The 21,901-nt window shown below is 33.1% G+C and overlaps 1 protein-coding gene and 1 pseudogene across 2 annotated transcripts in view; both read right to left on the bottom strand.

Annotated features, from left to right (window-relative positions):
• Positions 1 to 7,630: 7,630 nt before the first annotated feature.
• LOC148630230 (uncharacterized) lies at positions 7,631 to 17,997 on the bottom strand (annotated as a pseudogene). The gene is made up of 11 exons (XR_015919113.1): positions 17,683 to 17,997; positions 17,218 to 17,446; positions 16,225 to 16,526; positions 15,074 to 15,112; positions 14,829 to 14,861; positions 14,250 to 14,423; positions 13,241 to 13,444; positions 12,627 to 12,706; positions 10,598 to 11,560; positions 9,845 to 10,103; positions 7,631 to 8,095 (listed from the first exon to the last, which is right to left on the bottom strand). The product of XR_015919113.1 is annotated as an uncharacterized LOC148630230 (transcript).
• Positions 17,998 to 20,041: 2,044 nt separating this feature from the next.
• The window catches only part of LOC148630231 (proteasome adapter and scaffold protein ECM29-like), a 43,901-nt gene continuing 42,041 nt past the window's right edge, over positions 20,042 to 21,901 (bottom strand). The window contains exon 48 of the mRNA XM_088563662.1: positions 20,042 to 21,802. Within this exon, the coding sequence (XP_088419788.1) occupies positions 21,657 to 21,802 (146 nt within the window). The 3' untranslated portion in view covers positions 20,042 to 21,656. The remainder of the gene's footprint in view (positions 21,803 to 21,901) is intronic.

A 21,901-nucleotide genomic window follows, 5' to 3' on the forward strand; every position in this document is an offset into this window, starting at 1 on the left:
GTCTCTCAGAAAATAATTCACAAGACTTGTTTTACCAGCGGCTACTTCACCTGAAACAGGTATAAACTGAAGTTTTTATTTGTAGCTTTTATGTGAGAACTGCAAAGAGAACGGAAGTCTCTTAACTTCTTTACTAGTCTACACATATAAAATAAGTATAAATATCAAAGAAATAGCTCGATAATGTAAATATATTTCGTATTATTTAGTTTGTTCATGTATTGCTTTGGATAGTAATAATAGAGTATATGGTATCAATAGTTTCAATCCTCAATGTTTCTTTTACTCTCTTTAGTTGTTTCCTTTTGTCCTGGATTTGCCAACTCAAAGATTTCTTCTGCCCACTGAATGAATACTGCTGGAGTATGGCCAGAGTTAATCTATATACTCTTCGGTCACTCAATACAGAGTCTAACTCTTGTAATGCGTAGAACATTTGTCATACGTCTTTTCTAAATTTCTAAAATTGTTTTGTAATTCTTCCTGCAAAAAAATTGCTATGCTTGGTCGTTAAAACATCTTAAAATATTTGATTTTTTTTTTCATACTGGCTATTACTACCAACAAGTAACAATCGTAATTTAGATATTGCGTTTCAATAGTACTAAATTTAGTGGCTTTATCTGATGTTATTTTTATTTCTAATTGTCAGTCTTTAGAACAATATCAATCTGTATTAAACAAACCATGTTGTTGTGTGCTCTTGTGCGGTCTAAGACACATATCTTAAAAACATCGAAAATATGAAAATATGTGAAATGAAGGATAGAAACAAATTACTAAACTAATAAATTCTAGGCAGTAGTCGAAAGTCGGTATAACAAATGGCAATAACTGGGTAAAAACCGATAATTTGGAAACCACCACTGATAACGACTGGTTAAAGAGGGTTAATAGCGCATTAAATCTCACTCTTCCATATCGTGCGTTAAACCTCACGCTTCCATTTCTCTTCATTATTTCCGGCATAATTCACAAAAAATAGGAAACATAAAAGTGACACAAGTCAAAATCGGTAAATTCAGTAGTCGAAATTTATTAACAATAAACAAATGAAAATGAAAATAATTAAATAAAACAAAAATTGATTGTTCAAAATAAGTATTGAACTATGTAGGGAAGGTGTGTCCTTTTCAAGATGAAGTAATAATAAACATGTAAAAACTACAGAAAAATTAATTTGTAGACATTATGAAAATCCATCTTCTATAATCTGTTGGTTGGAAACATGGTTGCTATGTATATTGGAAATAATTCTTTTTAGGCAGCGTATGAGACGTATTTTCTTACAACCTTGGACCCAAAGCCTGTCTCTAAGGCAACGGTGGCCTCTTTAGGAGTCAGAATACTCGCTACTAGCTAAGACAGACCTTTAAAACCGAGTAATTTAACACCATATGTAGGAAAAGCTGATATTGTATTGCACAGAAAAATGATACTTATAATTTTACAATCAAAATCGTTTTTTTGTTTTTTTTTTTAATATAAATTTGTGTACTGAGTTGACTACTGACATCAAGCTTTAGAATGTCATGGAGGAAGCTGTATCAGTATTTCTTTAAGTTAAGATTAAAGTGGATAAAAAACGGAATCCATTCTCCAAATTTAAAATTATTAATGGAGAATTAATGGATTTAGCCACTTTAACCTTTTTGTCTATCACATGATTGTGAAGGAACTCCGATTCATAACAAATAAGAAGTAGATCGGCTAGAATATGGGCACAATTAATGCCCATTGGAATGCAAATACTTTGCAGAAAATTTGCCCTTCCAAAAGTGACAAATATGTGGTCGATGAGAAACTTTATCATACTGATCACCTTTTGCTCGGTGTAGCAATTTTTATCTTTTTGTTCGGGAGTAATAAAATATGTAGAATCGTAGCATAAAACAACAATTTGTGAATATTACCATTCTTGCAAACAAATGCATTGTGGATGATATCATAGATTGGTTTTCAATTTATCGTGGGGCAAGATTGTTTATAATGTTAAAAAGGCAGTTAACTTCAAAGAAGGAGAGAGCTTTAAGATTGGCTACAAGATGTATCGAGTTTTCTATATCTGGTCTTTGTCCCTGGATTACATTCTTTTGATTACCGCTAAAACCTTATCATTAGTTCCCTTGATTACTCTTTAAGAATCCACATTTATACCAATACACGAGTAAACAGTTTGAATTCACAGTATTTTTGTTGTCCTCCGGATCCCTTCACTGTGAATTAAGTCTTGGAGAGCCGTAAAGACAGCACTACCGCTACACAAGTAGATGATCCTGTTATGTAAATTTTTATGTAGTTTGGAGTCCAGTACAAATTAGGTAAACCCTCAGACTTCTCACTTGAAGGAATATTCAACGAGGCCATAAATCACTTGTGAACTAGGATGTCATCAGTGATTAACGTACAACATTCGTATGTAAGATTACCCAAAGCATCTTTGATTCCTGGCTCTTTCATCATAGGATTAAACATTGTTTTTTCCATAATTTATCGATGTGTAAGATCGGACCACTCACTTACAAAACAAATAAAATTCCGAATGACTTTTATGTCAGGTTTGTGATGGATGGTCCGATTTCACACATCCATAATTATGAATACTGTTCTGAATATACAATGGTGAAAATGAATAAAGCAGATAATACGTTTTAAACCTCTAAACGGCTCTATGTTTTGATAGCGATGGTAGACATGTTGTTTACGATATGTACATGGAATTTACACTGTTGTAAAAACTCATCACTGAGACCGTAAAAGGTGAACAACGAATCATAATGCACGAATAAGACAAATGCTATTTAGGTTGGAATAATTAAGCATTTTTAACCATGTTTCATATTAACTTACAAGTGTGGACACAGACTGGTATTGCCCGAGGGCAGTTTGGACGCAGACTGGTATTGCTTGAAGAGCACATTTGAACATACATACGTTTTGTCTTGAATGTGTTTATATTGTCTAGAAAACTCCTCCATTTATTGATATAAATAGTTGTTTTATGCATATGTTGATAAATATCGATTTACACATGTTACTAAATATCTACTGACATCAGTAAATTCCACTATGACTTGCCATAACCATAAGACAAGTCATATACATATAACAATGCTTCTTTCTTGAAGGTGTTCTTGCATGGATGTGTTAAACTTGATATTTCGTGTTATGTATTGACCATTTCACTTCATGTACGTTAGCTTGAAAAAGCTATCAGTTTTTCTTTTCAGATTAATAGAAACCAACAGTGTGGTATCTGTCAGTTACATGAATGGCTCTAATTTGAAAACGGTAGGGGCCATAAACTCAAAATTAAATAGGAGCATTCCTTTAGTGGTCAGTAAAATCATATAAAAATTTCATAACAATCCAAAAAAACTAGTCATCGCACGAAAATCAAGTGAATATGGACGGCGACGACACGGACGCCGCTGACGATGACGCCTTTGTCAGCACCATACATGCAATAATGAAACTTAAAACGGAGGTGGAAACTATCTAGATTTTCGGTCTAGGTAAGATTCAATAGTTACCAACAGTTCTTCGACTAATTTTCGTAAGATATAGTATGCAGTATTTATAGATATGCTGCTATAGAAAATTCAAAGGCGACATCGTCAAGTTCATTTATTTTTATATCATCAGTTCGTCCATGATGTCCATAAACATCTTTAGTTTCAGATGAATAACAGCAACTATATCAAATAGTTTGAAATTAAATATCACCCCTCTACAAAGTTTCTCTAGTAGTAATGTACAACAGAATTCCTCCTGTTTTTTTTTGTTTTTGTTTTGTTTTTGTTTTTTTTGTTGTTTTTTTTTTGATTGGCCATAACTTTTGTTTGTTAGTTGCAAAGTTTGTTACGTTATTCATTTTACCGTTACTTTAAAGGTCGAACTTTCGGACGTAAATCTAAGGTTTACAATTTCTGAACATCTGATTATAAAAGTAGGAGTAGACTCATTACCTCAAAAGTTATCGTCGCCTACCTCCCCACACTCTTAACCATTTTTTTAAAAATTAAAACTTTACATCTTTCTCAATATTTTGTGCTGCAAAAGCCTCTAATGATTGAATATTATGTAAACACGGATTCTTTGCTTCAAAAACATACTTTGACGATTATTTGGAAAGAATAAGATTACAGGAATCAACAAAATTAATTCTACAATTATTTGAACATATCTTGTTATTGTCTTGTGTGTTAATGTCTGCTCTTTTAGAACCCCTAAATAAATTAATTCCTTTTTAATTGAAGTAATTGAAAAATTCCCTGCAACCCAAATCCGTCGAATTAAAGAAGGCTGTTGAAAGAGTAATCAAGGGATCCAAGGTTATAGCGGTAATCAAGAGAATGTAATCCAGGGACCAAGACAAGAGATGGAAAGCAGAAATAAACAACAACCTATTCTATGTGTTGTTGAATGATAAAAACAATACCCTTTAATATATATGGCTGCTACTATGAATTTGTCGACCAAAGTGTGTTGTTATGACCAATGTTATGTGGAATGATTACGACTCATAAAAGAAGATGTCGCTTGCAACTCAAATCTGGGAACAATTAAAAAACTAAAGATATAGATCAAATCAAACAACACAACACAAAGGAGTTGTAACGTCTAAAAAAATCACACACACACATACACAGAGAGAGAGAGAGTACACTTTGCTAACGTTGTATTGACGTTAAACCACATTTTTTATATTATGCTTCTGATAAAATTTGTGTCATTTTACGGTTCCATCGATCAATAGATCAGTGAATCTCATCTTTGAATCGTTGAAGGGCAGTATAATTATCGATACATAACCAATTTTTAATCTTATTGTGGTTATTTCATTGAAGAAATTGAAGAGGACCATGTGGTAATGACATCTTAACTTCAACTTTCAATGAATACCATATGATCATATTTTAAGCAATAAGAATATGTAATTTTTCATTATTATGAAAAAAAACTTTTTGTATTCTACAGTAATTACAAAGAAACAACCCTCAAACGTTTCTAGGAAAGGAATAAACGAATCCCTACAGGATATCGGTACATCTGTTCCCGAAAATAGTCCAGGTTATTGCTTGATTTTCAATGTATGTTGTTTTTCATACTCTGTATGATATTCTTATTTTTTTCCTGGAAACGAATGTACATTGTATTATTAATGATCATTGACGTTTACTTTCAGAAATAATGAATAGGGAATTTTCTAACCCTTTTTTTATCAGAACATATCACAGAACAAATGCTACGACTTTTTCACCATATTATTATCTTTGAATTTTATTACTAGCAAGAATAACTCTAGAAAAACTATTAACAAAGCTCACTTGGTGATACCACCGCTTCAATCCCCAGAAACCATACAGGATACCTCACAACTAATTTAAGCATTCAGATGGGAAAACAAAATAAAAGGTGCACAATGGCATCATGTAACATAGAATCTGAGGAAGTTTCATAAAATTCCATTACGCGGTGTCAGAGGAGTTGAGGATTAGAAAAGGGTTCCCCTTGGTCTACAAATGACAAAGTCGATATTCTGCATCAGAAAACCTAAAAGGTCATTAATGTGGAAAAACAAAATAGTAGGTAAACAAGACATCATGTAATTTAGATCTTTAAAAACACCAGTTTTTAGTGGAGTCCGAGTTGCTCATTTGCTTTTGTTACTTTGTATGAATGATTTTGGTTACTTTATGTTCTTTTTTGTGTATGTATGTTTTTCATGTCTGGTCTTTGTCCCTGGATTACATTCTTATGATTACCGCTATAACCTTGGTTCCCTTGATTACTCTTTCTGTAAAAGCTTTATCAAATTCCATTGGGCGGTTTTTGAGGAGTTGAGGATTAGAAGGGGGTTCCTCTTTGTCAACAAATTTCGGAGTCAATATTTTTCATAAGGAAACCCAGAAGTCATTCAGATGGAAAACAACATAGTAAATGAACAATGAAATCATGTTATAAAGAATCGGGGAAAGTTTTATTAAATTCAATACAAAAAAAGTAGAGGAGTTGCGGGTAAGAAGAGGATCCCGTCTTGATTAACAAATGACAAAATCCATATTCTAAATCGGGAAACCCAAAAGGTCATTCAGATAGAAAAACAAAATACGAGTTGCACAATGGCACCATGTGATAAAGAATCTGAAAGTTTCATTGATTCTATTTTGTGGTTACAGAGGATGAGAACAGGGGAAGGACGATCGGACTGACAAACGAACGGATGCACGAACGAACGTGTGGACACAATGACCACTATATATTTTCCGATATTCGGGCGGGAGTACAATGACAAATTCATTCTTAGCAACATACGATTTTTCAGAAAATTTGTGAAATTGCCCTTGCTGTATAATAAGGAAGAAAATAAACAGAAATCTCGTTTTAAAAAAGACTTATTCGTAAATCTTTTGTTGATTCGAAAAATTATGTTGCTCTTGGTTACAAATCCACACTTTTTTTTTAAAACATCGTAGAATGGTAAAGTGTGCTGCACAGAAAAGCAGGTCTGCGACAATTTGTTACCTTCAATTTTTTCACCAGAGCTCGAGATAAAGGGACTAAAGAAATAACATTTTGTACCCAAATATCGAATTTGACAACAGTGGTCATCTCAGCACTAAGATTTATGATAAATGAGACGAATTAAATTTTAATATTATCACACTTCACTTCTGGAACAGGGTTATGTTGCTACAAGATTGAAGTCATCACTACAGAAGTTTTATGGTCGTTATCATGAACTCGTGGACCGTTATGGTGTATCTATCAGCACCATGAAAACTGATTTATTCAACGGGTCATAGTTTTCCTTCCCTCGTTTGTCAACCCCGGACATGACTTTCTATGAGCAACTCGGCGGGTGTTTCTAGAAAAGCAGAGGACGCTTACCCTACCGGTGCACCTGGTCCATGCTCCCAGTTTTTAGTGGAGTCCGAGTTGCTCATTTACTTTTGTTACTTTGTATGTATGATTTTAGTTACTTTATGTTCTTTGTTGTGTATGTCTGTTTTCCATGTCTGGTCTTTGTCCCTGGATTACATTCTTTTGATTACCGCTACAACCTTGGTTCCCTTGATTACTCTTCCTTACTTGTGCACCAATATACCTTCATTTCCTGCATATGTTGTTTATATTTCACAATTGAATCGCTAGTCTAGAGCAAGTACTGACAACTATGATTTCAATGAAAGCTATATCTGCGTAACAGACTTCTGAATCAGGGGTATGAGGAAATGCTTCCAAAAGGTATCTTACCAAATTTTCGTTTAGATATCAGTTCTTTGTAGAAAAATACTCACTTTCTTCTAAAGTAATGAGTAATGATTGTTTTATTCTGAATTGTTCTTTGTGCTGATGTGACCACTGATTTACTGATTATGACGCGATAGCATGCAAATGTTAATTAATGACACCGCAATAAAAGGAGGTTTAGCGCACTGTAAAAACCTAGGTCTAACCAACAATTTCCTTTGAAATGCCTGTACCAAGTCGGTGCCATTGCGGTAACAGCTGCTCCTCTTTTGCCAGATTTGTGTTGGACTTGATTATGGACCGGATTAGTGTACGGTAACTTTGTTGTTACTCTTATCATAGTCTTAAGAGATTAACAAGTCAAACCCCAGCAGAAGAAGGACTCTTTATTGATTCCATTCAAACTCTGGATGGCATTTTCATCTGAAAACTCTTTCTGCAATCTCAGTCCAATGTTTCCTGAACTAACCAATCATATTCAAATAGAATGAAGAAATTTTAGAATAGTTTGAATATTTGGTCGCTCTTCTCGTTTCAAACAAATGCAGGCATTAACTACTTTCTTTATAGCAGTTTTCGTGTTTTCTGGAATAGCAATATCATTTTTAAAAGTTACTTTCGGAGTTCCCGTGGAAAAAAATTCTGTCTCTCCCCAGATTTCTCCAAATACAAGTCCTAAACTATAAATATCTGATTTGGCGGTGTGACGTTGGTATTTACTACTTCTAATTTCTGGGGCGTGGTATTTAGATGACCCACTGATACTTCCATTTGAAACAATCCCATCCTCGTCTTTAGCATGACCTACGTCACACAGCTTAATCAGTCCATCTTTTACCTGAAATGAAATGAATTCCATTAAAACAAGTACTATCTTTTAAAAAAATAGCCGACGCAGATAAATTTGTTCTTTTTACTTAAAATCTTCTACATTTCACATGGCACGCAATTTCCATTTTCAGTACAGTTTTTTCGAACGTTGGCCAATCGGGAACGATTTGCGATCAGATGACTTGAGTTTCCATGGAAGAGCGTCTTTAAGGTCAAAGGGTAAAAAACGAAACTATATCGACTGCGTCGTAAAAACTAAAAACCCTTTGGTGGAAAGCTAATTGGCTATCTGGATTCAATTTATAACACTGTATGTTATAATAATCATGTAAAATATAAAACCATTTAAATATTTCATCGATTTGTCATCATCTAAAAATATAGTTTTTTGTTCCTATTTATGAATAGTTTTTTTTTAATTCCAAGTGTTGCCTTTGACTATTCGTTTATTTTCTTTTTTTCAGCAGAAATCCCCCTCATGTTTTGTTTTAATATTTCTTCTGTTGAAAATCTGCTTTAAAAGTTCAGTCTCTATAATGAATTATTTGGTTATGTAACTTTGCTATTAGATAAACTGGGCAGTCAACCACACAAAATAGCGGCAAAAATATCGAAGAACCAAATCAGGAGGACAATGACGAGACATCCAACGACATGACCAAAATATGAAAACAAGAAACAGAGACATCCACATACGCAACGTAGACAACAATAAAAATACAATTATATATCGACACTGAAGGTAAGAAAAAACAAGACAGCAAATAAAAAAAAACTTATATTACTTGCAATATGAACTCCAACAAAAACCAGGAGTGACAGTTGGTGCTTCGGGAGGGAAAGCATGTCCTGTTCCGTCAGTGGCACCCACAATTGCAAGTAAGTTAAATCCATCAGTTATCGAGAATTTTGGTGGATTGTTCATTCGATGAGACGTGAAATGTAGATAAACATAGCAGTTATCTCATCTATAGGATAGAAACTTAATATCGTTCAATTATATTATGTTGTGATGACGACCATCAAACCTCTCAAGCGATGATACCAACAACGAATGATCATATTCCTGTCTTAGCTGGTTCTCGCTCTGCTTATTAAGTCGGTATATAAATGACTACAGTAACGGATCGACTGTAAAATGTATACTCCGTAGGTTTTGGAATATTGAAAGAGGAATGGAATCAAGGTTATAGCGGTAATCGAAAGAATTTAATACAGGGACAAAGACCAGACATGGAAAACAGACACGCACAACAAAGAACATAAAGAAACTAAAATCATACATACAAAGTAACAAAAGCAAATGAGCAACTCGGACTCCACTAAAAACTGGGATCATGGACCAGGTGCACCGGTATCATCTGCTTTTCTATAAACACCCTCGAGTTGCTCATGAAAAGTCAATCCGGGGTAGACGAAAGAGGAAAGGAAAACTATGAAACGTTGAACAAATCAGTTTTCATGGCGCAGATGGATTAAAGAGACGTTTACAATTGGGAAGTCAAAATCATCATGTCTGACTTATAGATTCGGTTTCAAACGTACTATATCAGATGTCTCCACTTCGGTAGATCAAATGAAAGTTATCCTTAAAATTAGGATTATGCAGACAATTTATCATTTTATTACGAAAACTAAAATTGAACAACTAGCTAGGCTAGCCGCTCTTTGTAGTGCCATTGTAAAAATGATTTAAGACTTACTTCTGTTCCTTATATATAAATACCACTTAACATTTATTAATACATGTACTTACCAAAAAGTTCTGAGGTTTTATATTTCTATGGACAATATCATGCTCATGAAGAAACTGGACAGCTTTAGCAGCGCCGAGACAAATATTCATCTTTTCCTGATATGACAAATTATTCCTAAGCATGTGGTCGCTAAGGTTATAGTCACACTTCTCCATATAAATATGTAGCATAATAGTCGAATTGACTGTCTCAATAGATGAACCATAGTATCGAACGAAATGTTCACAGCGGAAAAATGTTTGTAGTTTATTTAGTTTTCTGGAAGGAATCGAGCACAAATATATAATAATGAACATATTAGATATGTGCACTATTTAAAAACAAAACTGTCCGCTTTAAACACAGGAAAAAATGTTTTTCCTATAATTAAAAAAAACACCTGAAAAACGTATGTTTGTCAAATGATTTGCACTACCATGAACACAATATGAAAAACATATGTCTAGGATTAAAAGACACACTTGATACAAAATTTAAATTACAAAAATTCCCTGCTTATATTTTTGCGGCAAATTAATAAAGTAAGTATTTCTCAAATAAAAAGACATACATGTCAATACGTAAAACATTATTCATAATCTTAGATACTTTCGTGCATAACCAACGTTGTGCTGGCTTCTCGTAAATGGGTTTCCCTCATCAAATTAAAGTTTCTTTTGTATTTATTAATTTCGGTATAAAGATAAGAAAATGTGTGCAATATGAGACATTATATAATGGTGGAAAGCATTTCTCTTTTGATAGAAGTTTACCTCAACAGCAGCAGCTTCTTGCAACTTGACACTTGGCAAGTTAGATTATCTGATCTAAAGGAACCGCTCAGTTCCTTACCACCATTTCGACTTGGGATAGATGTTTGTATCTGTTTTCTGGCAAGTGTGCCATATACTGTGTGTCTCACTTCGTGTACACAGCTGTGGATTTGTCCTACGACATGTACATCATTAGGTTTAATATCATGCAGAGTTTCGTCTTGTAAGAAAATCGATGACATTTGATCAAGAATACTACATAGATCGCTGACCAGGTTTTCACTAGTAGGACAAATGTCAAGATTTTCAATATTGTCAAAAAAATCAATTTGTTTTTGAAGTTGTTTTAAGAATTCTTGTGTCATTTTCTCAACAATTGGACCTATGTTATCAATCTCTCTTTGAATTCTGTAACTAAAACTTTTCTGCTTTATTTCATTTACTTCTCAGATTATACAATCTACAAACAAACCTATTTTAATAACAGGTAGTAACGGAAATGCCAAAATAAAACCAAAGATTAAAAAATCGAACAAGTCAGACTTGCTATCCTCATGATTATGGAACATATTCAACAACCAAGATTTGTCAACAATCTTTTGTTGGAGATTTTTAAACCATGAATCGACATCATCTTTGAACTCTCTAAAATTCCAACGAAATTTTGCCCTGGCATCTTTGAGATCTGTGTCGAAACATTTTTCTTGATCTGATGTTATATGAATTGCGCTGTATTTGTTAAGCTTGGTTAACAGGTGAGACTTGTAATTAGCCTTCATTTTGTCTGTTTTATCAGCTAGAATGGATTTGCCTCTACTGAGAAGATATTTCTGGATACTTGTCAGGTATTGTTTGTCGTCTCTAGTTTTTTCTTTGATTTCCTCCATAACTTTTTCAGTATAACACCAGGACCATCCTATTTTCATCAATACTATTGCTATTTCGCTCAAATCTCCAAGCCATCTAAAGTATCAAAATAATATAAGTCTTTTTGAAATTGAGCATTTCAAGAAAACTAAAAAGTTAAGTAGCTGTATTTGTAAGAATCATACAAAATCTGAAAAATGTGATACATCCCAAAAAGGCTACATATTTTTATTTTTGTAATTAAGTTGTTTTATGGGTCTATATTATGAAATGTGTAATAATTCATTCAAATCTGCCTGCTCTTAGGAGATAATCGACATTGAAAATACCGTAGATTTAATTGAGTTTGAGTGTCATTTACAGAGTTATCTCCCTTAATTTTGAAATCTACAATGCATTCTATATAATTTTTATCTCCCAAGAGCACGGGTATATGAAAAGCCACGTTTGTTTCTGTTTATTATGACATTTCAAACAAAATATCAAAAATAAAAATATGTAGGCTTTTTACCCATGAATCACATTTTGCATGATCCTTAGCTGGAGTGCTACTTAATTCTTGTCAAATTAATCAAATCTTTCCTTTAAGGAAACCAGTAAAATTGTGATTTTATGTGTCAAAGATTGAGAATTAACATATATCATCCCATTTCAATCCTTCATTGCAGAGGCTTTTTATCCTTGAAGGCATCCTTCCGATAAACTGACGATCAATTTAAACTTTATGTCATGTTCGTCTTTAGTGCAAGAGTAATCAAGGGAACCAAGATTCTAGCCGGAATTAAAAACAATATAATTTAGGATAAAGACCAGGCATAGAAAACAGACATACACAACAAACAAAGTAACAAAAGTAATTGAGCAACTCCGACGCAACTAAAAACTGGGAGCATGGACCAGGTGCATCAATAGTATAAGCGGCCTCTGCTCTGCTAGAAACATCCGTCGAGATACTCATAAAAAGTCAAGTCCAGGGTAGACGAAAGAGGAAAGGAAATTTTCATGGTGCAGATGGATACACCGTAAATATCCACGAGTTCATGATGACGACCATAAAACTTTTGTATTGATGACTTCAATCTTGTAGCAATATAAATCTGTTCCAGAAACCTAATTAATTATAATAAAGCTCGTAACAATACTGTGTCTAAGGTACACTCACAGAAAGTATTCTTCCAATTTTCTTCTTTTAACTGTGCTAAGAAATCGGTATATTTGGCGTATCACATCATTTTCATTCCTCTACAAAAGTTTAAAAAATCAGACTTGTCATTTTTTGAAATAATTTAAATAGTAAACAGACTCTTTATTAATCATACTTATCAATTTTTTTTTCTGAACAGAACTGAACCTCGTGGTAGCATGCTCGCGTTGATCAACGGCCGGATCATACCAACATTGGAAGTCTTTGCTTCTCCACCTAGCACGTGTCATAAAGAAAATATAGTAACAGCGGGTTGGCCTGGAATTTTAAATAACATGTATAAACGGGGTGATAATCAACCCGTTGAGTAGCACATTTTAATCCGTCTTGGGATGTAGGAATAGAGCAGAAAAGGGTCTACTCAATCGAACAAACATTTTCGCCCTTAAATAGCTGCCGCAATATACAGCACCCTATCTAACTCTTTGATCAATCGCTTACTGAAATTGAACAGTAAAATGAAAAACGTATACTTCATATAATAGCAACATGATGATTGGTTTAAAAGGTTCCCTCAAAATAAATATTCAATAGAGTAATAGACACCATTAAATAGTGTAAATTTTATATACCTTGTCAAAACAAGAGAATGGTACAATCTGGTTTCCCTGGGCTAACGGCCACTTAGTACGAATCTTTTCTGATGTTGTTCGCTGAAGCTCTTCTCTCTTATGTTCTTTTTTTGACACCAAATCCCATTTGTTACAAATAAACAAAGCTTTGTCGGAATCGAAACCACGACCCAGGTCAGAAAGTTGTGACATTACTTTCCCAATCTAGAAATAATTTTTGTGAAATTCAGTGCATTTTTTGTGAAATTACTTTATACTGCAAGGAAAAGTAAATGTCAATCCATCTGCAATGTATTTATTGAATGTTCTCTGATAGGTAAATCCTTATCTTATTAAAACACATATGTTTTAAGCTAAAATTAACTGTTACTGGGTGTTAAATGATTTTTATACCAGAAAAAAAACATAAAACAAATCAAAATAAAAAAAAATAAAAAGACATTTCATTTATGTATTTCATTATGTATATTATTCTTGGTTTATAATTATCTTAGAGAAAACTTAATAAACGTATACCACACCATCACAAAAAATATGAACACATACATTTCATATTGAAGCAGACGAAATGTTCAAAACAAATCCAAATGGAACTATTTACCTAACAGTCGTCACAAATAGGCAATTTTAGAAAAAAGTACCGACATGAAAGCCATCAAAACGATAAATTCATGCATTTAATAACACATATTTACTTTATAGTAACGTTCAATTATCTAAAGCATTTCTGTGGTATTAAATATCGGTACAGCAATACACCAAAGCATCAATATAGAAGGACAATACAGCGACATCAAAAACAAAGACAAGACCAAAACGTGAAACTGGAAACAGACAGACGATCTACATACACAATGTAGACAACATGATAAAATACAGTAACATATAAGGAAAAACATGACAACCCTTAAATCGCGGAGTGAAAACAGGTGCATCGGAAGGATATGCACTCACACAAAACTTTAGACTATGAGGTGTTTAAAAATATATGAAAGTAATTTTAACTTACTGTTGATTCGTTCATTCCATTATTTAAGGAGTTGTCAATAAGAAAAAGGAGTCCATCAACTTCATCATTATTGATGTCTTTCAATATTCTCTTGATACATTTATCATTGCTGCTAATGTCTGTATCATCAAGTCCAGGAAAATCTACGAATATAACTGATGGAACCTTATGCTTCTGTGAGAATAAACGATGACATGATCTAAAGTATCATTTATTTTGACGAAAATGCCAAGTAATACCTCAGCGGTGTCGTAATGAGACAATCATTTCAAACTGGACTATAATAGAAGTCTTCATTTTTTGCTCAGCATATGAAAGACAAGAACTATTCTTATGATAAATGTTAAAAAGTGGATTCCGAATTGAAATAATTGAATTAAGGATATTATAACTATCTTCTGGCACTGGAAATACTAATGGAACCCTCCCTGAGCTCAATATACGATCGATATAAACCATACACTATTGAATTTATTGTCACCGATATTTCACCAACGAATATTTAGTACCAGACTAGTCATTGGTTGTTTACTTTGAAAGTTTTTAAATGCGAATGTAACAAAAAATGTGAACTCTTACTTTAGGAGCTCTGGCCTCTTCTGTAAGAGATTCCTAAAAATAGAAAAAAAATCATACGTAAAGAACAAGATAGGAACATATATAGTACTACTTTGATTGGTCTAATGTAGTCTTATTTCTTCACTTGTTTAAATTAGCACAAAGAAAAAAATCAAAGGTATTAAGAACAACAGACCTTTCAGTGAAACAAAAACTCTCTTTTTCTTTTTGCCGTTATTTTCTTATTTTTATCATTTGATACTCACATAATCGCATTCTTGGTCGACTTTTAACAGGAGAGAATCCTAAGTAAAGAAAAAATATAGAGCAGTACTTCAAATATTGAAAATATTTTCTATTGGTATTAACAAAACTAATTTTCAAAGCTCTCTCTCTCTCTGTGTCGTCAAGCTGGTTACTTACTCATTACTCCCTATTCATTACTCTTTCGTTTTCTGGTTTTTACATAATGAGTTTATTCTTTCATTAATGTTACCCTATCAAAAAACGGAAAAATGAGCAAAACGATGGAAATGGAATAAAATATATAACAGAATCTAGATATCAACTACGATACGTCAAATGAGTTTCTTAGGGAATGATCAGTCTTAGTTGTTATCGTCACTTCCGTCTATGGTCACCATCAGACTGATATGAAGTGTCTATCTCTCAGGTAAGACGAGATGTCACGTCCAACCGGATTGTCAAACGATTGTTGAGCTCACCAAACTTGGCGCTTACCGGAGTTTCCAATGTAACGGGAGCCACCGACGGACCAGGTCATGCTTACCCATTCAGAGCACTTGGTGTTACTGCAGGTATCTTTGTTAGAGTTTATATGCAAGCAGAAGTTTTCGTGTGCTGTCTTGTTTTCCTTAATTTGGGCTTTTAAATGTATTTGTATTTTTTGTATTTTTTTTCTTTTACAGCCTGGGTCCGTCGTTGCCGTTGATTAACTAACCACTTTCGCTTTGCAATCAGATTTTTTTAAGAATCGACCCTTACAGCACATGCGCGGATTAAGGTCACCAGAAGGTCGACTTATTATGTATCGACACCTATTTCATTTACTTACTGCATTTTATTTGTGGATATTAAATGAAATTTTACAGGAAATTTACAACTTAGTAGAATTAATTCAAAGATAAGGCATATTTCAACAGAGAAAAAAATACGAATATGACAGCTAAAGCACCTTTAAAATACCATTTGTTAACGTTTTACATAAAAAGCAGTTATTTTTGTTAACATACATCAATATTTACTACAGTTATTATGGAGAGACCGGGTATGTTATTTTTGGTAATGTAGTAGGATCGTCTGGAAAGGAATAGAATGGTCATTAAGTATACCACATGTGATATTTGACAAAAACAATGTACCGTGTATCTACCGGAAACGGAATATACATGGATACCTGAAATAAATCTAGAGGCCAATAGATCCTAACACTTGAAACAACGACTGTCGAGTTGTTGCTGTCACAATACAAATTCCCGTCCTCTATCACTTCTGACAACCATTTCCAATTTTTGCTATCAGGGTCGTACTCCAGTAACTTCTCTGTGTAAGTACCATCAACACAGTGTACTTCTACTCGTCTGAAATCGCTGTTACAAACTTCACATGCTACCTTGGTACAGACGCCTTGATCAACAGGGAGATAGTTGTTTCCAAGAAAATAATTCACAAGACTCGTCTTACCAGCAGCTACTTCACCTGAAAAAAAAAATGAAAATTTATCCAATTAACATCAAACCAACACTAACAGACAAGACGGTATTATTAAACCTATTGAAATAACAGTTTCCAATGCAATAACACCTGGATAAATATCGGATATTTTCGATGTCAGTTTCCAAATCAATAATGCCTATTTCAGTGATAGTTTCCACACCAGTAACGCATGTTTCAAAACTAGTTTCCACGCCAATAACGCACATTTTAATGCTATTTTTTTTTTATCAATATCGTATGTTTTCGATACCAGTAACACATATCAATAACTTCATTACTATTTTTAAAGGTTTTTGCAACTTGTCATACGTTTCCCTTCAACTTGTGTTTACCCCGGACTTTTTATGAGCAACTCGGTGGGTGTTTCTAGAAAAGCAGAGGACGCCTACCCAAACGGTGCACCTGGTTCATGCTCCCAGTTTTTCGTGGAATCCGAGTTGCTTATTTGTACATATTATTTTTGTTATTTCATGTTCTTCATTATGTGTGTCTGTTTCACCTGTCTGGTCTGGATTACATTTTTTTTTATTTTCGCTAGAATCCCGGTTCCCTATTTCAATCTAGTTTCTGTATCAATAACACCTATTTTCGAAATAAGTTTCCATACCGATAACACCTATCACATTACCAGTATTCATATCAATAACACCTTTTTAATTACTAGATTCCATACCAATAACACCTATTTTTAATGTTTCCAATCCTCTATTTATTTGTTTCCTTTTATTCTGGATTTGCCAACTCAAAGATTTCTCTTGTCCACTGAATAAATACTGCTGAAGAATGGCCAGAGTTAATCTATCTACTCCTCGGTCACTCAAAATAGAGTCTACTGCTTTGTAAAGTCTAGAACAATTGTCATACTTCTGGTCAAGTGTTTTGAAAATCCGTTGCAATTCATCCTACAAAAAAAAACGTACCATACCATACCATAAGTATCATAGAATAATTCCAGGTCTATGAATGTACACAAGAAACATTTAGTGTTTACTGTGGGAGAATCTTCTGTACTCTAAAAGACATCCTCTGATTTCGACGGTCCTTAGCATAAATTAACAGGAACAATTGTTCAGGTGGTTGAATCTTTAAAATTGTTCATCCTGATGAATTTGTGATACGAGTAATTTAAGAAGCTTACCAGAGGTGAATCTTTGGAAGCCCCTAGGCTGTCCATCTTCTATTTGACAGAATAAAGAAGTTTTTGATGCCGTTTTGATTTATAACAGACAAATGAATTACAGGAAGGACCAAATGTCCCGTGAAGACGCGGAACTTGTAACCAAGTCCATCTCTCTTGTACTAGGCAGTCAAAGGAAATCAGAGACAGGATGTAATAACAATATTATCACAGGAGCGCAAATAATGAAACTGATTTAAAACAACAAAAATCACGTCAGTTTAATCACTATCTATCACATGTCAGTTTAATTCCTAATACTAAAAATAGAAACAGCACTGAAATTACAGCAAGTTAAAACTTTTGTGAAATCAGCAGAAAGCCTGATTCATGATAGTTGTGCTTTTATAATAAAACATTTTTTATTAAGTCTTCCATCAGTAATATCTTATGTTCTATTTACATCTGTTTTCCTGGAATATTTCAATTCCTTTTATTTTTTTTAATTGACGATGTGTAAATGTAGCAAAGAATTGTGATATGCAGATAGAAAGTAGAAAATGTATTATCATGACCCCTCACACAGGTTTTATCCAGTCCAAGTCATTTAACAAAAATCCTGTACATCCAAAAATATTAACTCGAAGTAAAACAAATCAGCATGACAAGGTTCAGTGTATATTTAGCTTGTTTGAAACAAACCCCATATGTACACAAACATGACATGATGTCTAATCATTTATTTTATCTCTGACAATAAACAACATACTCAATTTACCAATACATGTATGACATTGTACTGAATTACAGACAGGTTTTGAAGAGTGCGGCTAGATACACCCACTGAGGTGGAATAGTGAACAGAGAGGACAAATATGGACACAAAATTCCAGCTTGATGCAGCTCTGAATTTTGATTGTGATTTAATGTGTAACAAAGGATAATATTTTTGGTTCCCTTTAATTATTCTTTAACCTGAATGGAAGTGGTAAAAAAGCTTAAATACTTGCATCAAGACTTTTAAAGGATAAAGTAAAGACAAGCCCAGAATTTGTTTCTGTTGTGTATGCCAAATAAAACTAAAAAGCCTAGACAAAGCACAGGGTCATGGCATTTGGTGGAAAAAATTTTTAGATTAGGTACCATAACAGGAATTTGCCCCATATTTGTATTAAGTCCCATTACTAAAAAATGTCCAATCGAAAATATATTAAGATCAAAAGGAAGCTTACACTAATAGAAATAGTCTATTCAACAAAGTTTCAACTGAAAACTGCTTGAAGCACTTCCTGGTTATTGCACAAATGTAGGAAATCACCGTCTTTTTTTAATGAATACAGTCCTATAACTCAAAAATGAATTTTTTGAAAACTACAAATTCTCCCTTTTTGTGATAATTCCCATACATGTAATTCTCAATCATAAATCACAATTTTTTTCAAAACTGATAAGTAGCTGTCATTAATATAAACAAACAATTGAACAAAGTTTCATAAAAATTGCTGCACAGGTTTCAGAGTTATAGTCTGAAAACAGAAAATCACTCTATTTTAGAATGGATAATGTCCCATAACTCAAAAACAAAAATTGAAAATCAATGAAAAAATCGAAAGAGAGCTCACATCAACCAAATGAAATAATTTACCAAAGTTTCACAAAAAAACACAAAGTAATTGTAAGTCCAGATTTAAAGAAAAGATTTTTGCACTTTCAAATTATCATTGGAAGTTGTTAATATTAATCGTTTTATTAATGACTTCTACTACATGCCTTAAATTTATAACTAGAATTGTTTGTGACTTCTGATGTTGGGAATCAATTTATATATTTCATACTGAATAACAAGCTGCACTTAAGGTGCATGATACGCCCGTTGCCCTTTTAACTTGTCCTTATTCTTTTAATGAATTTATATGATCAACTAGAAATACTGTGAGCCCTGTCAAACACCCCCCTCCCCCCAAAAAAAAAGTTAATAAAAAATGCACACAAAAATTGGCACTATCAAGGCTACCTCATATTTAACTAAGTTTGATGTCTTGACTTTTTCACCCATACATTTCTATGTTGTTCAAAACACACTTTTCTGACAATGCTACCTTTTATATTTATCATTATAAAAATGGTTTGTTTTCAACGAATAAAATTTCCTTGACCGTTTCCGCCTTTTTTAAGGAGTAAAATTACATAACACAGAAATGGAAAATTTGACATTAATACAAATCGGTGCAAGTGTTTTTGAGTTATTGTCCGAAGTGTTGACAGCACGACGGACAACGGTATACTATAATAGGTCCTGTCTTAGATGGGCATATACAAACCGTATTATATTTCTACTATTGTGAAAGTATTCAACTCTGGGTAAAAAAAAAATGCACTATAAAATATTTTACTATTTTATTTTTAATGCCATATCAGTAAACTTCTACCTAGATTGTAAGCAAGAGTAAATATACAGAAGGCTGATACTGGCTTGTTTAAAGACATTTAAAAAACATTGTCTAAAGCATGCATTCCATAAAAGTAAACAAAAAAATGATAATTTCCATTTTTTATTATTGCCATCAATCTGACCGGGATAAAAGTATTAAGCATGATGAGATCTATCTGTGGTTAAATTTTGTGAAAATCTGTTGACCAATGTTGGAGTTATTGCCCTTTTAGGACGTTTTTGCTGTTTTTTATTTCAAAAATCTTCTCCTCAGAAACTACTGTACAGAATTCATTGAAAGTAAATATTTTTACTTTTTATGGTATCCTAAACAAAATGATCGGTTAAAAAACATGGCTGCCTTTACTAAAAATAGAATAAAGGGATAAGAAAACAGATTTTTGCATATATCTCCAAAACATTAGGTTTAACCAAATTCTGACCGGGATAAAAGTATTAAGCATGATGAGATATATCTGTGGTTAAATTTTGTGAAAATCTGTTGACCAATGTTGGAGTTATTGCCCTTTTAGGGTGTTTTTGCTGTTTTTGCTGTTTTTTATTTCAAAAATCTTCTCCTCAGAAACTACTGTACAGAATTCATTGAAAGTAAATATTTTTACTTTTTATGGTATCCTAAACAAAATGATCGGTTAAAAAACATGGCTGCCTTTACTAAAAATAGAATAAAGGGGTAAGAAAGCAGATTTTTGCATATATCTCCAAAACATTAGGTTTAACCAAATTCTGACCAAGTAAAAGTATTCAGCATGATGAGATCTATCTGTGGTCAAATTTTGGTGAAAATCTGTTGACCCATATTTGAGTTATTGCCCATTTTGGACGTTTTTTGCTGTTTTTGATATTTTTAATTTTAAAAATCTTCTCCTCAGAAACTTCTATACAGAATTCAATGAAAGTTAGTATTTTTGTTTATTATGGTTTCCTTAACAAATGACTGTTTGGATTTTTGATCGGTTAAAAACATGGCCGTCGTTACTAAAAATAGAATATAGGGGTCAGACAGTAGTTTTTTTGCATATATCTCCAAAAATGTAAGGTTAAGCCAATATTTTTCAATTACTGAAATGATCCTTAATATAAGGCCTACAAAAGCCTCCAAGTAATCAAAGTTGTCAGACTCCATGTAAGAGTTACTGCCCTTGATAGGTGAAAAATGATTTTTTACAGTTTTCAGTCAATATCTTGAAAACTATAATAGATAGAATGAAACTTTCAGCTGATGAAATGATCCTTATAAGTCCTAACAAAGTCTTCATGGAGTCAAAATTGTTGGACAACTCCTTGTTAGAGTTACTGCCCAGTGAAAGGCAAACATTTAACTAGGTGAGCAATTCAGGCTCCTGGGAGCCTCTTGTCTTTTCTTCAAGCACCTGGTTAACTCTGGTAGAGGTTTAGTATAATTGGTAAATTTCTATGGAAGTGCATGAAGTATAACTTTATTCTAAGCATTTGATCTATCATTCATGACCACTATATTAGTAACATCTTAGTATTCATTCCACAAATGAAGGCTGTAAGCTGTTACATTGTTATGTTCTCTTCATTCTGTAGTAGATAATTTGACAGTTACAACTTTAAGAAGTTCATGAGCCTTATCCTGAAGTTCTGGACTAGTATCAGCTGACATATCTGACAAAGCATTCTGTACCTTACACAATATTTCATTGGATAAAACACCATCTATATCTGAAATAAAATTTAAAAAAAATACTATTGTGGTTCCAATAGAAATAAGTAAATTTCATATCAGTTATTTTTCTGTGTCTAAATATTCATATAAAAATA

Source organism: Perna viridis, chromosome 1, assembly GCF_037379345.1.
Source record: "Perna viridis isolate PV_CMFRI_1.1 ecotype Kerala chromosome 1, ASM3737934v1, whole genome shotgun sequence".
In the NCBI taxonomy this organism is placed as follows: domain Eukaryota; kingdom Metazoa; phylum Mollusca; class Bivalvia; order Mytilida; family Mytilidae; genus Perna; species Perna viridis.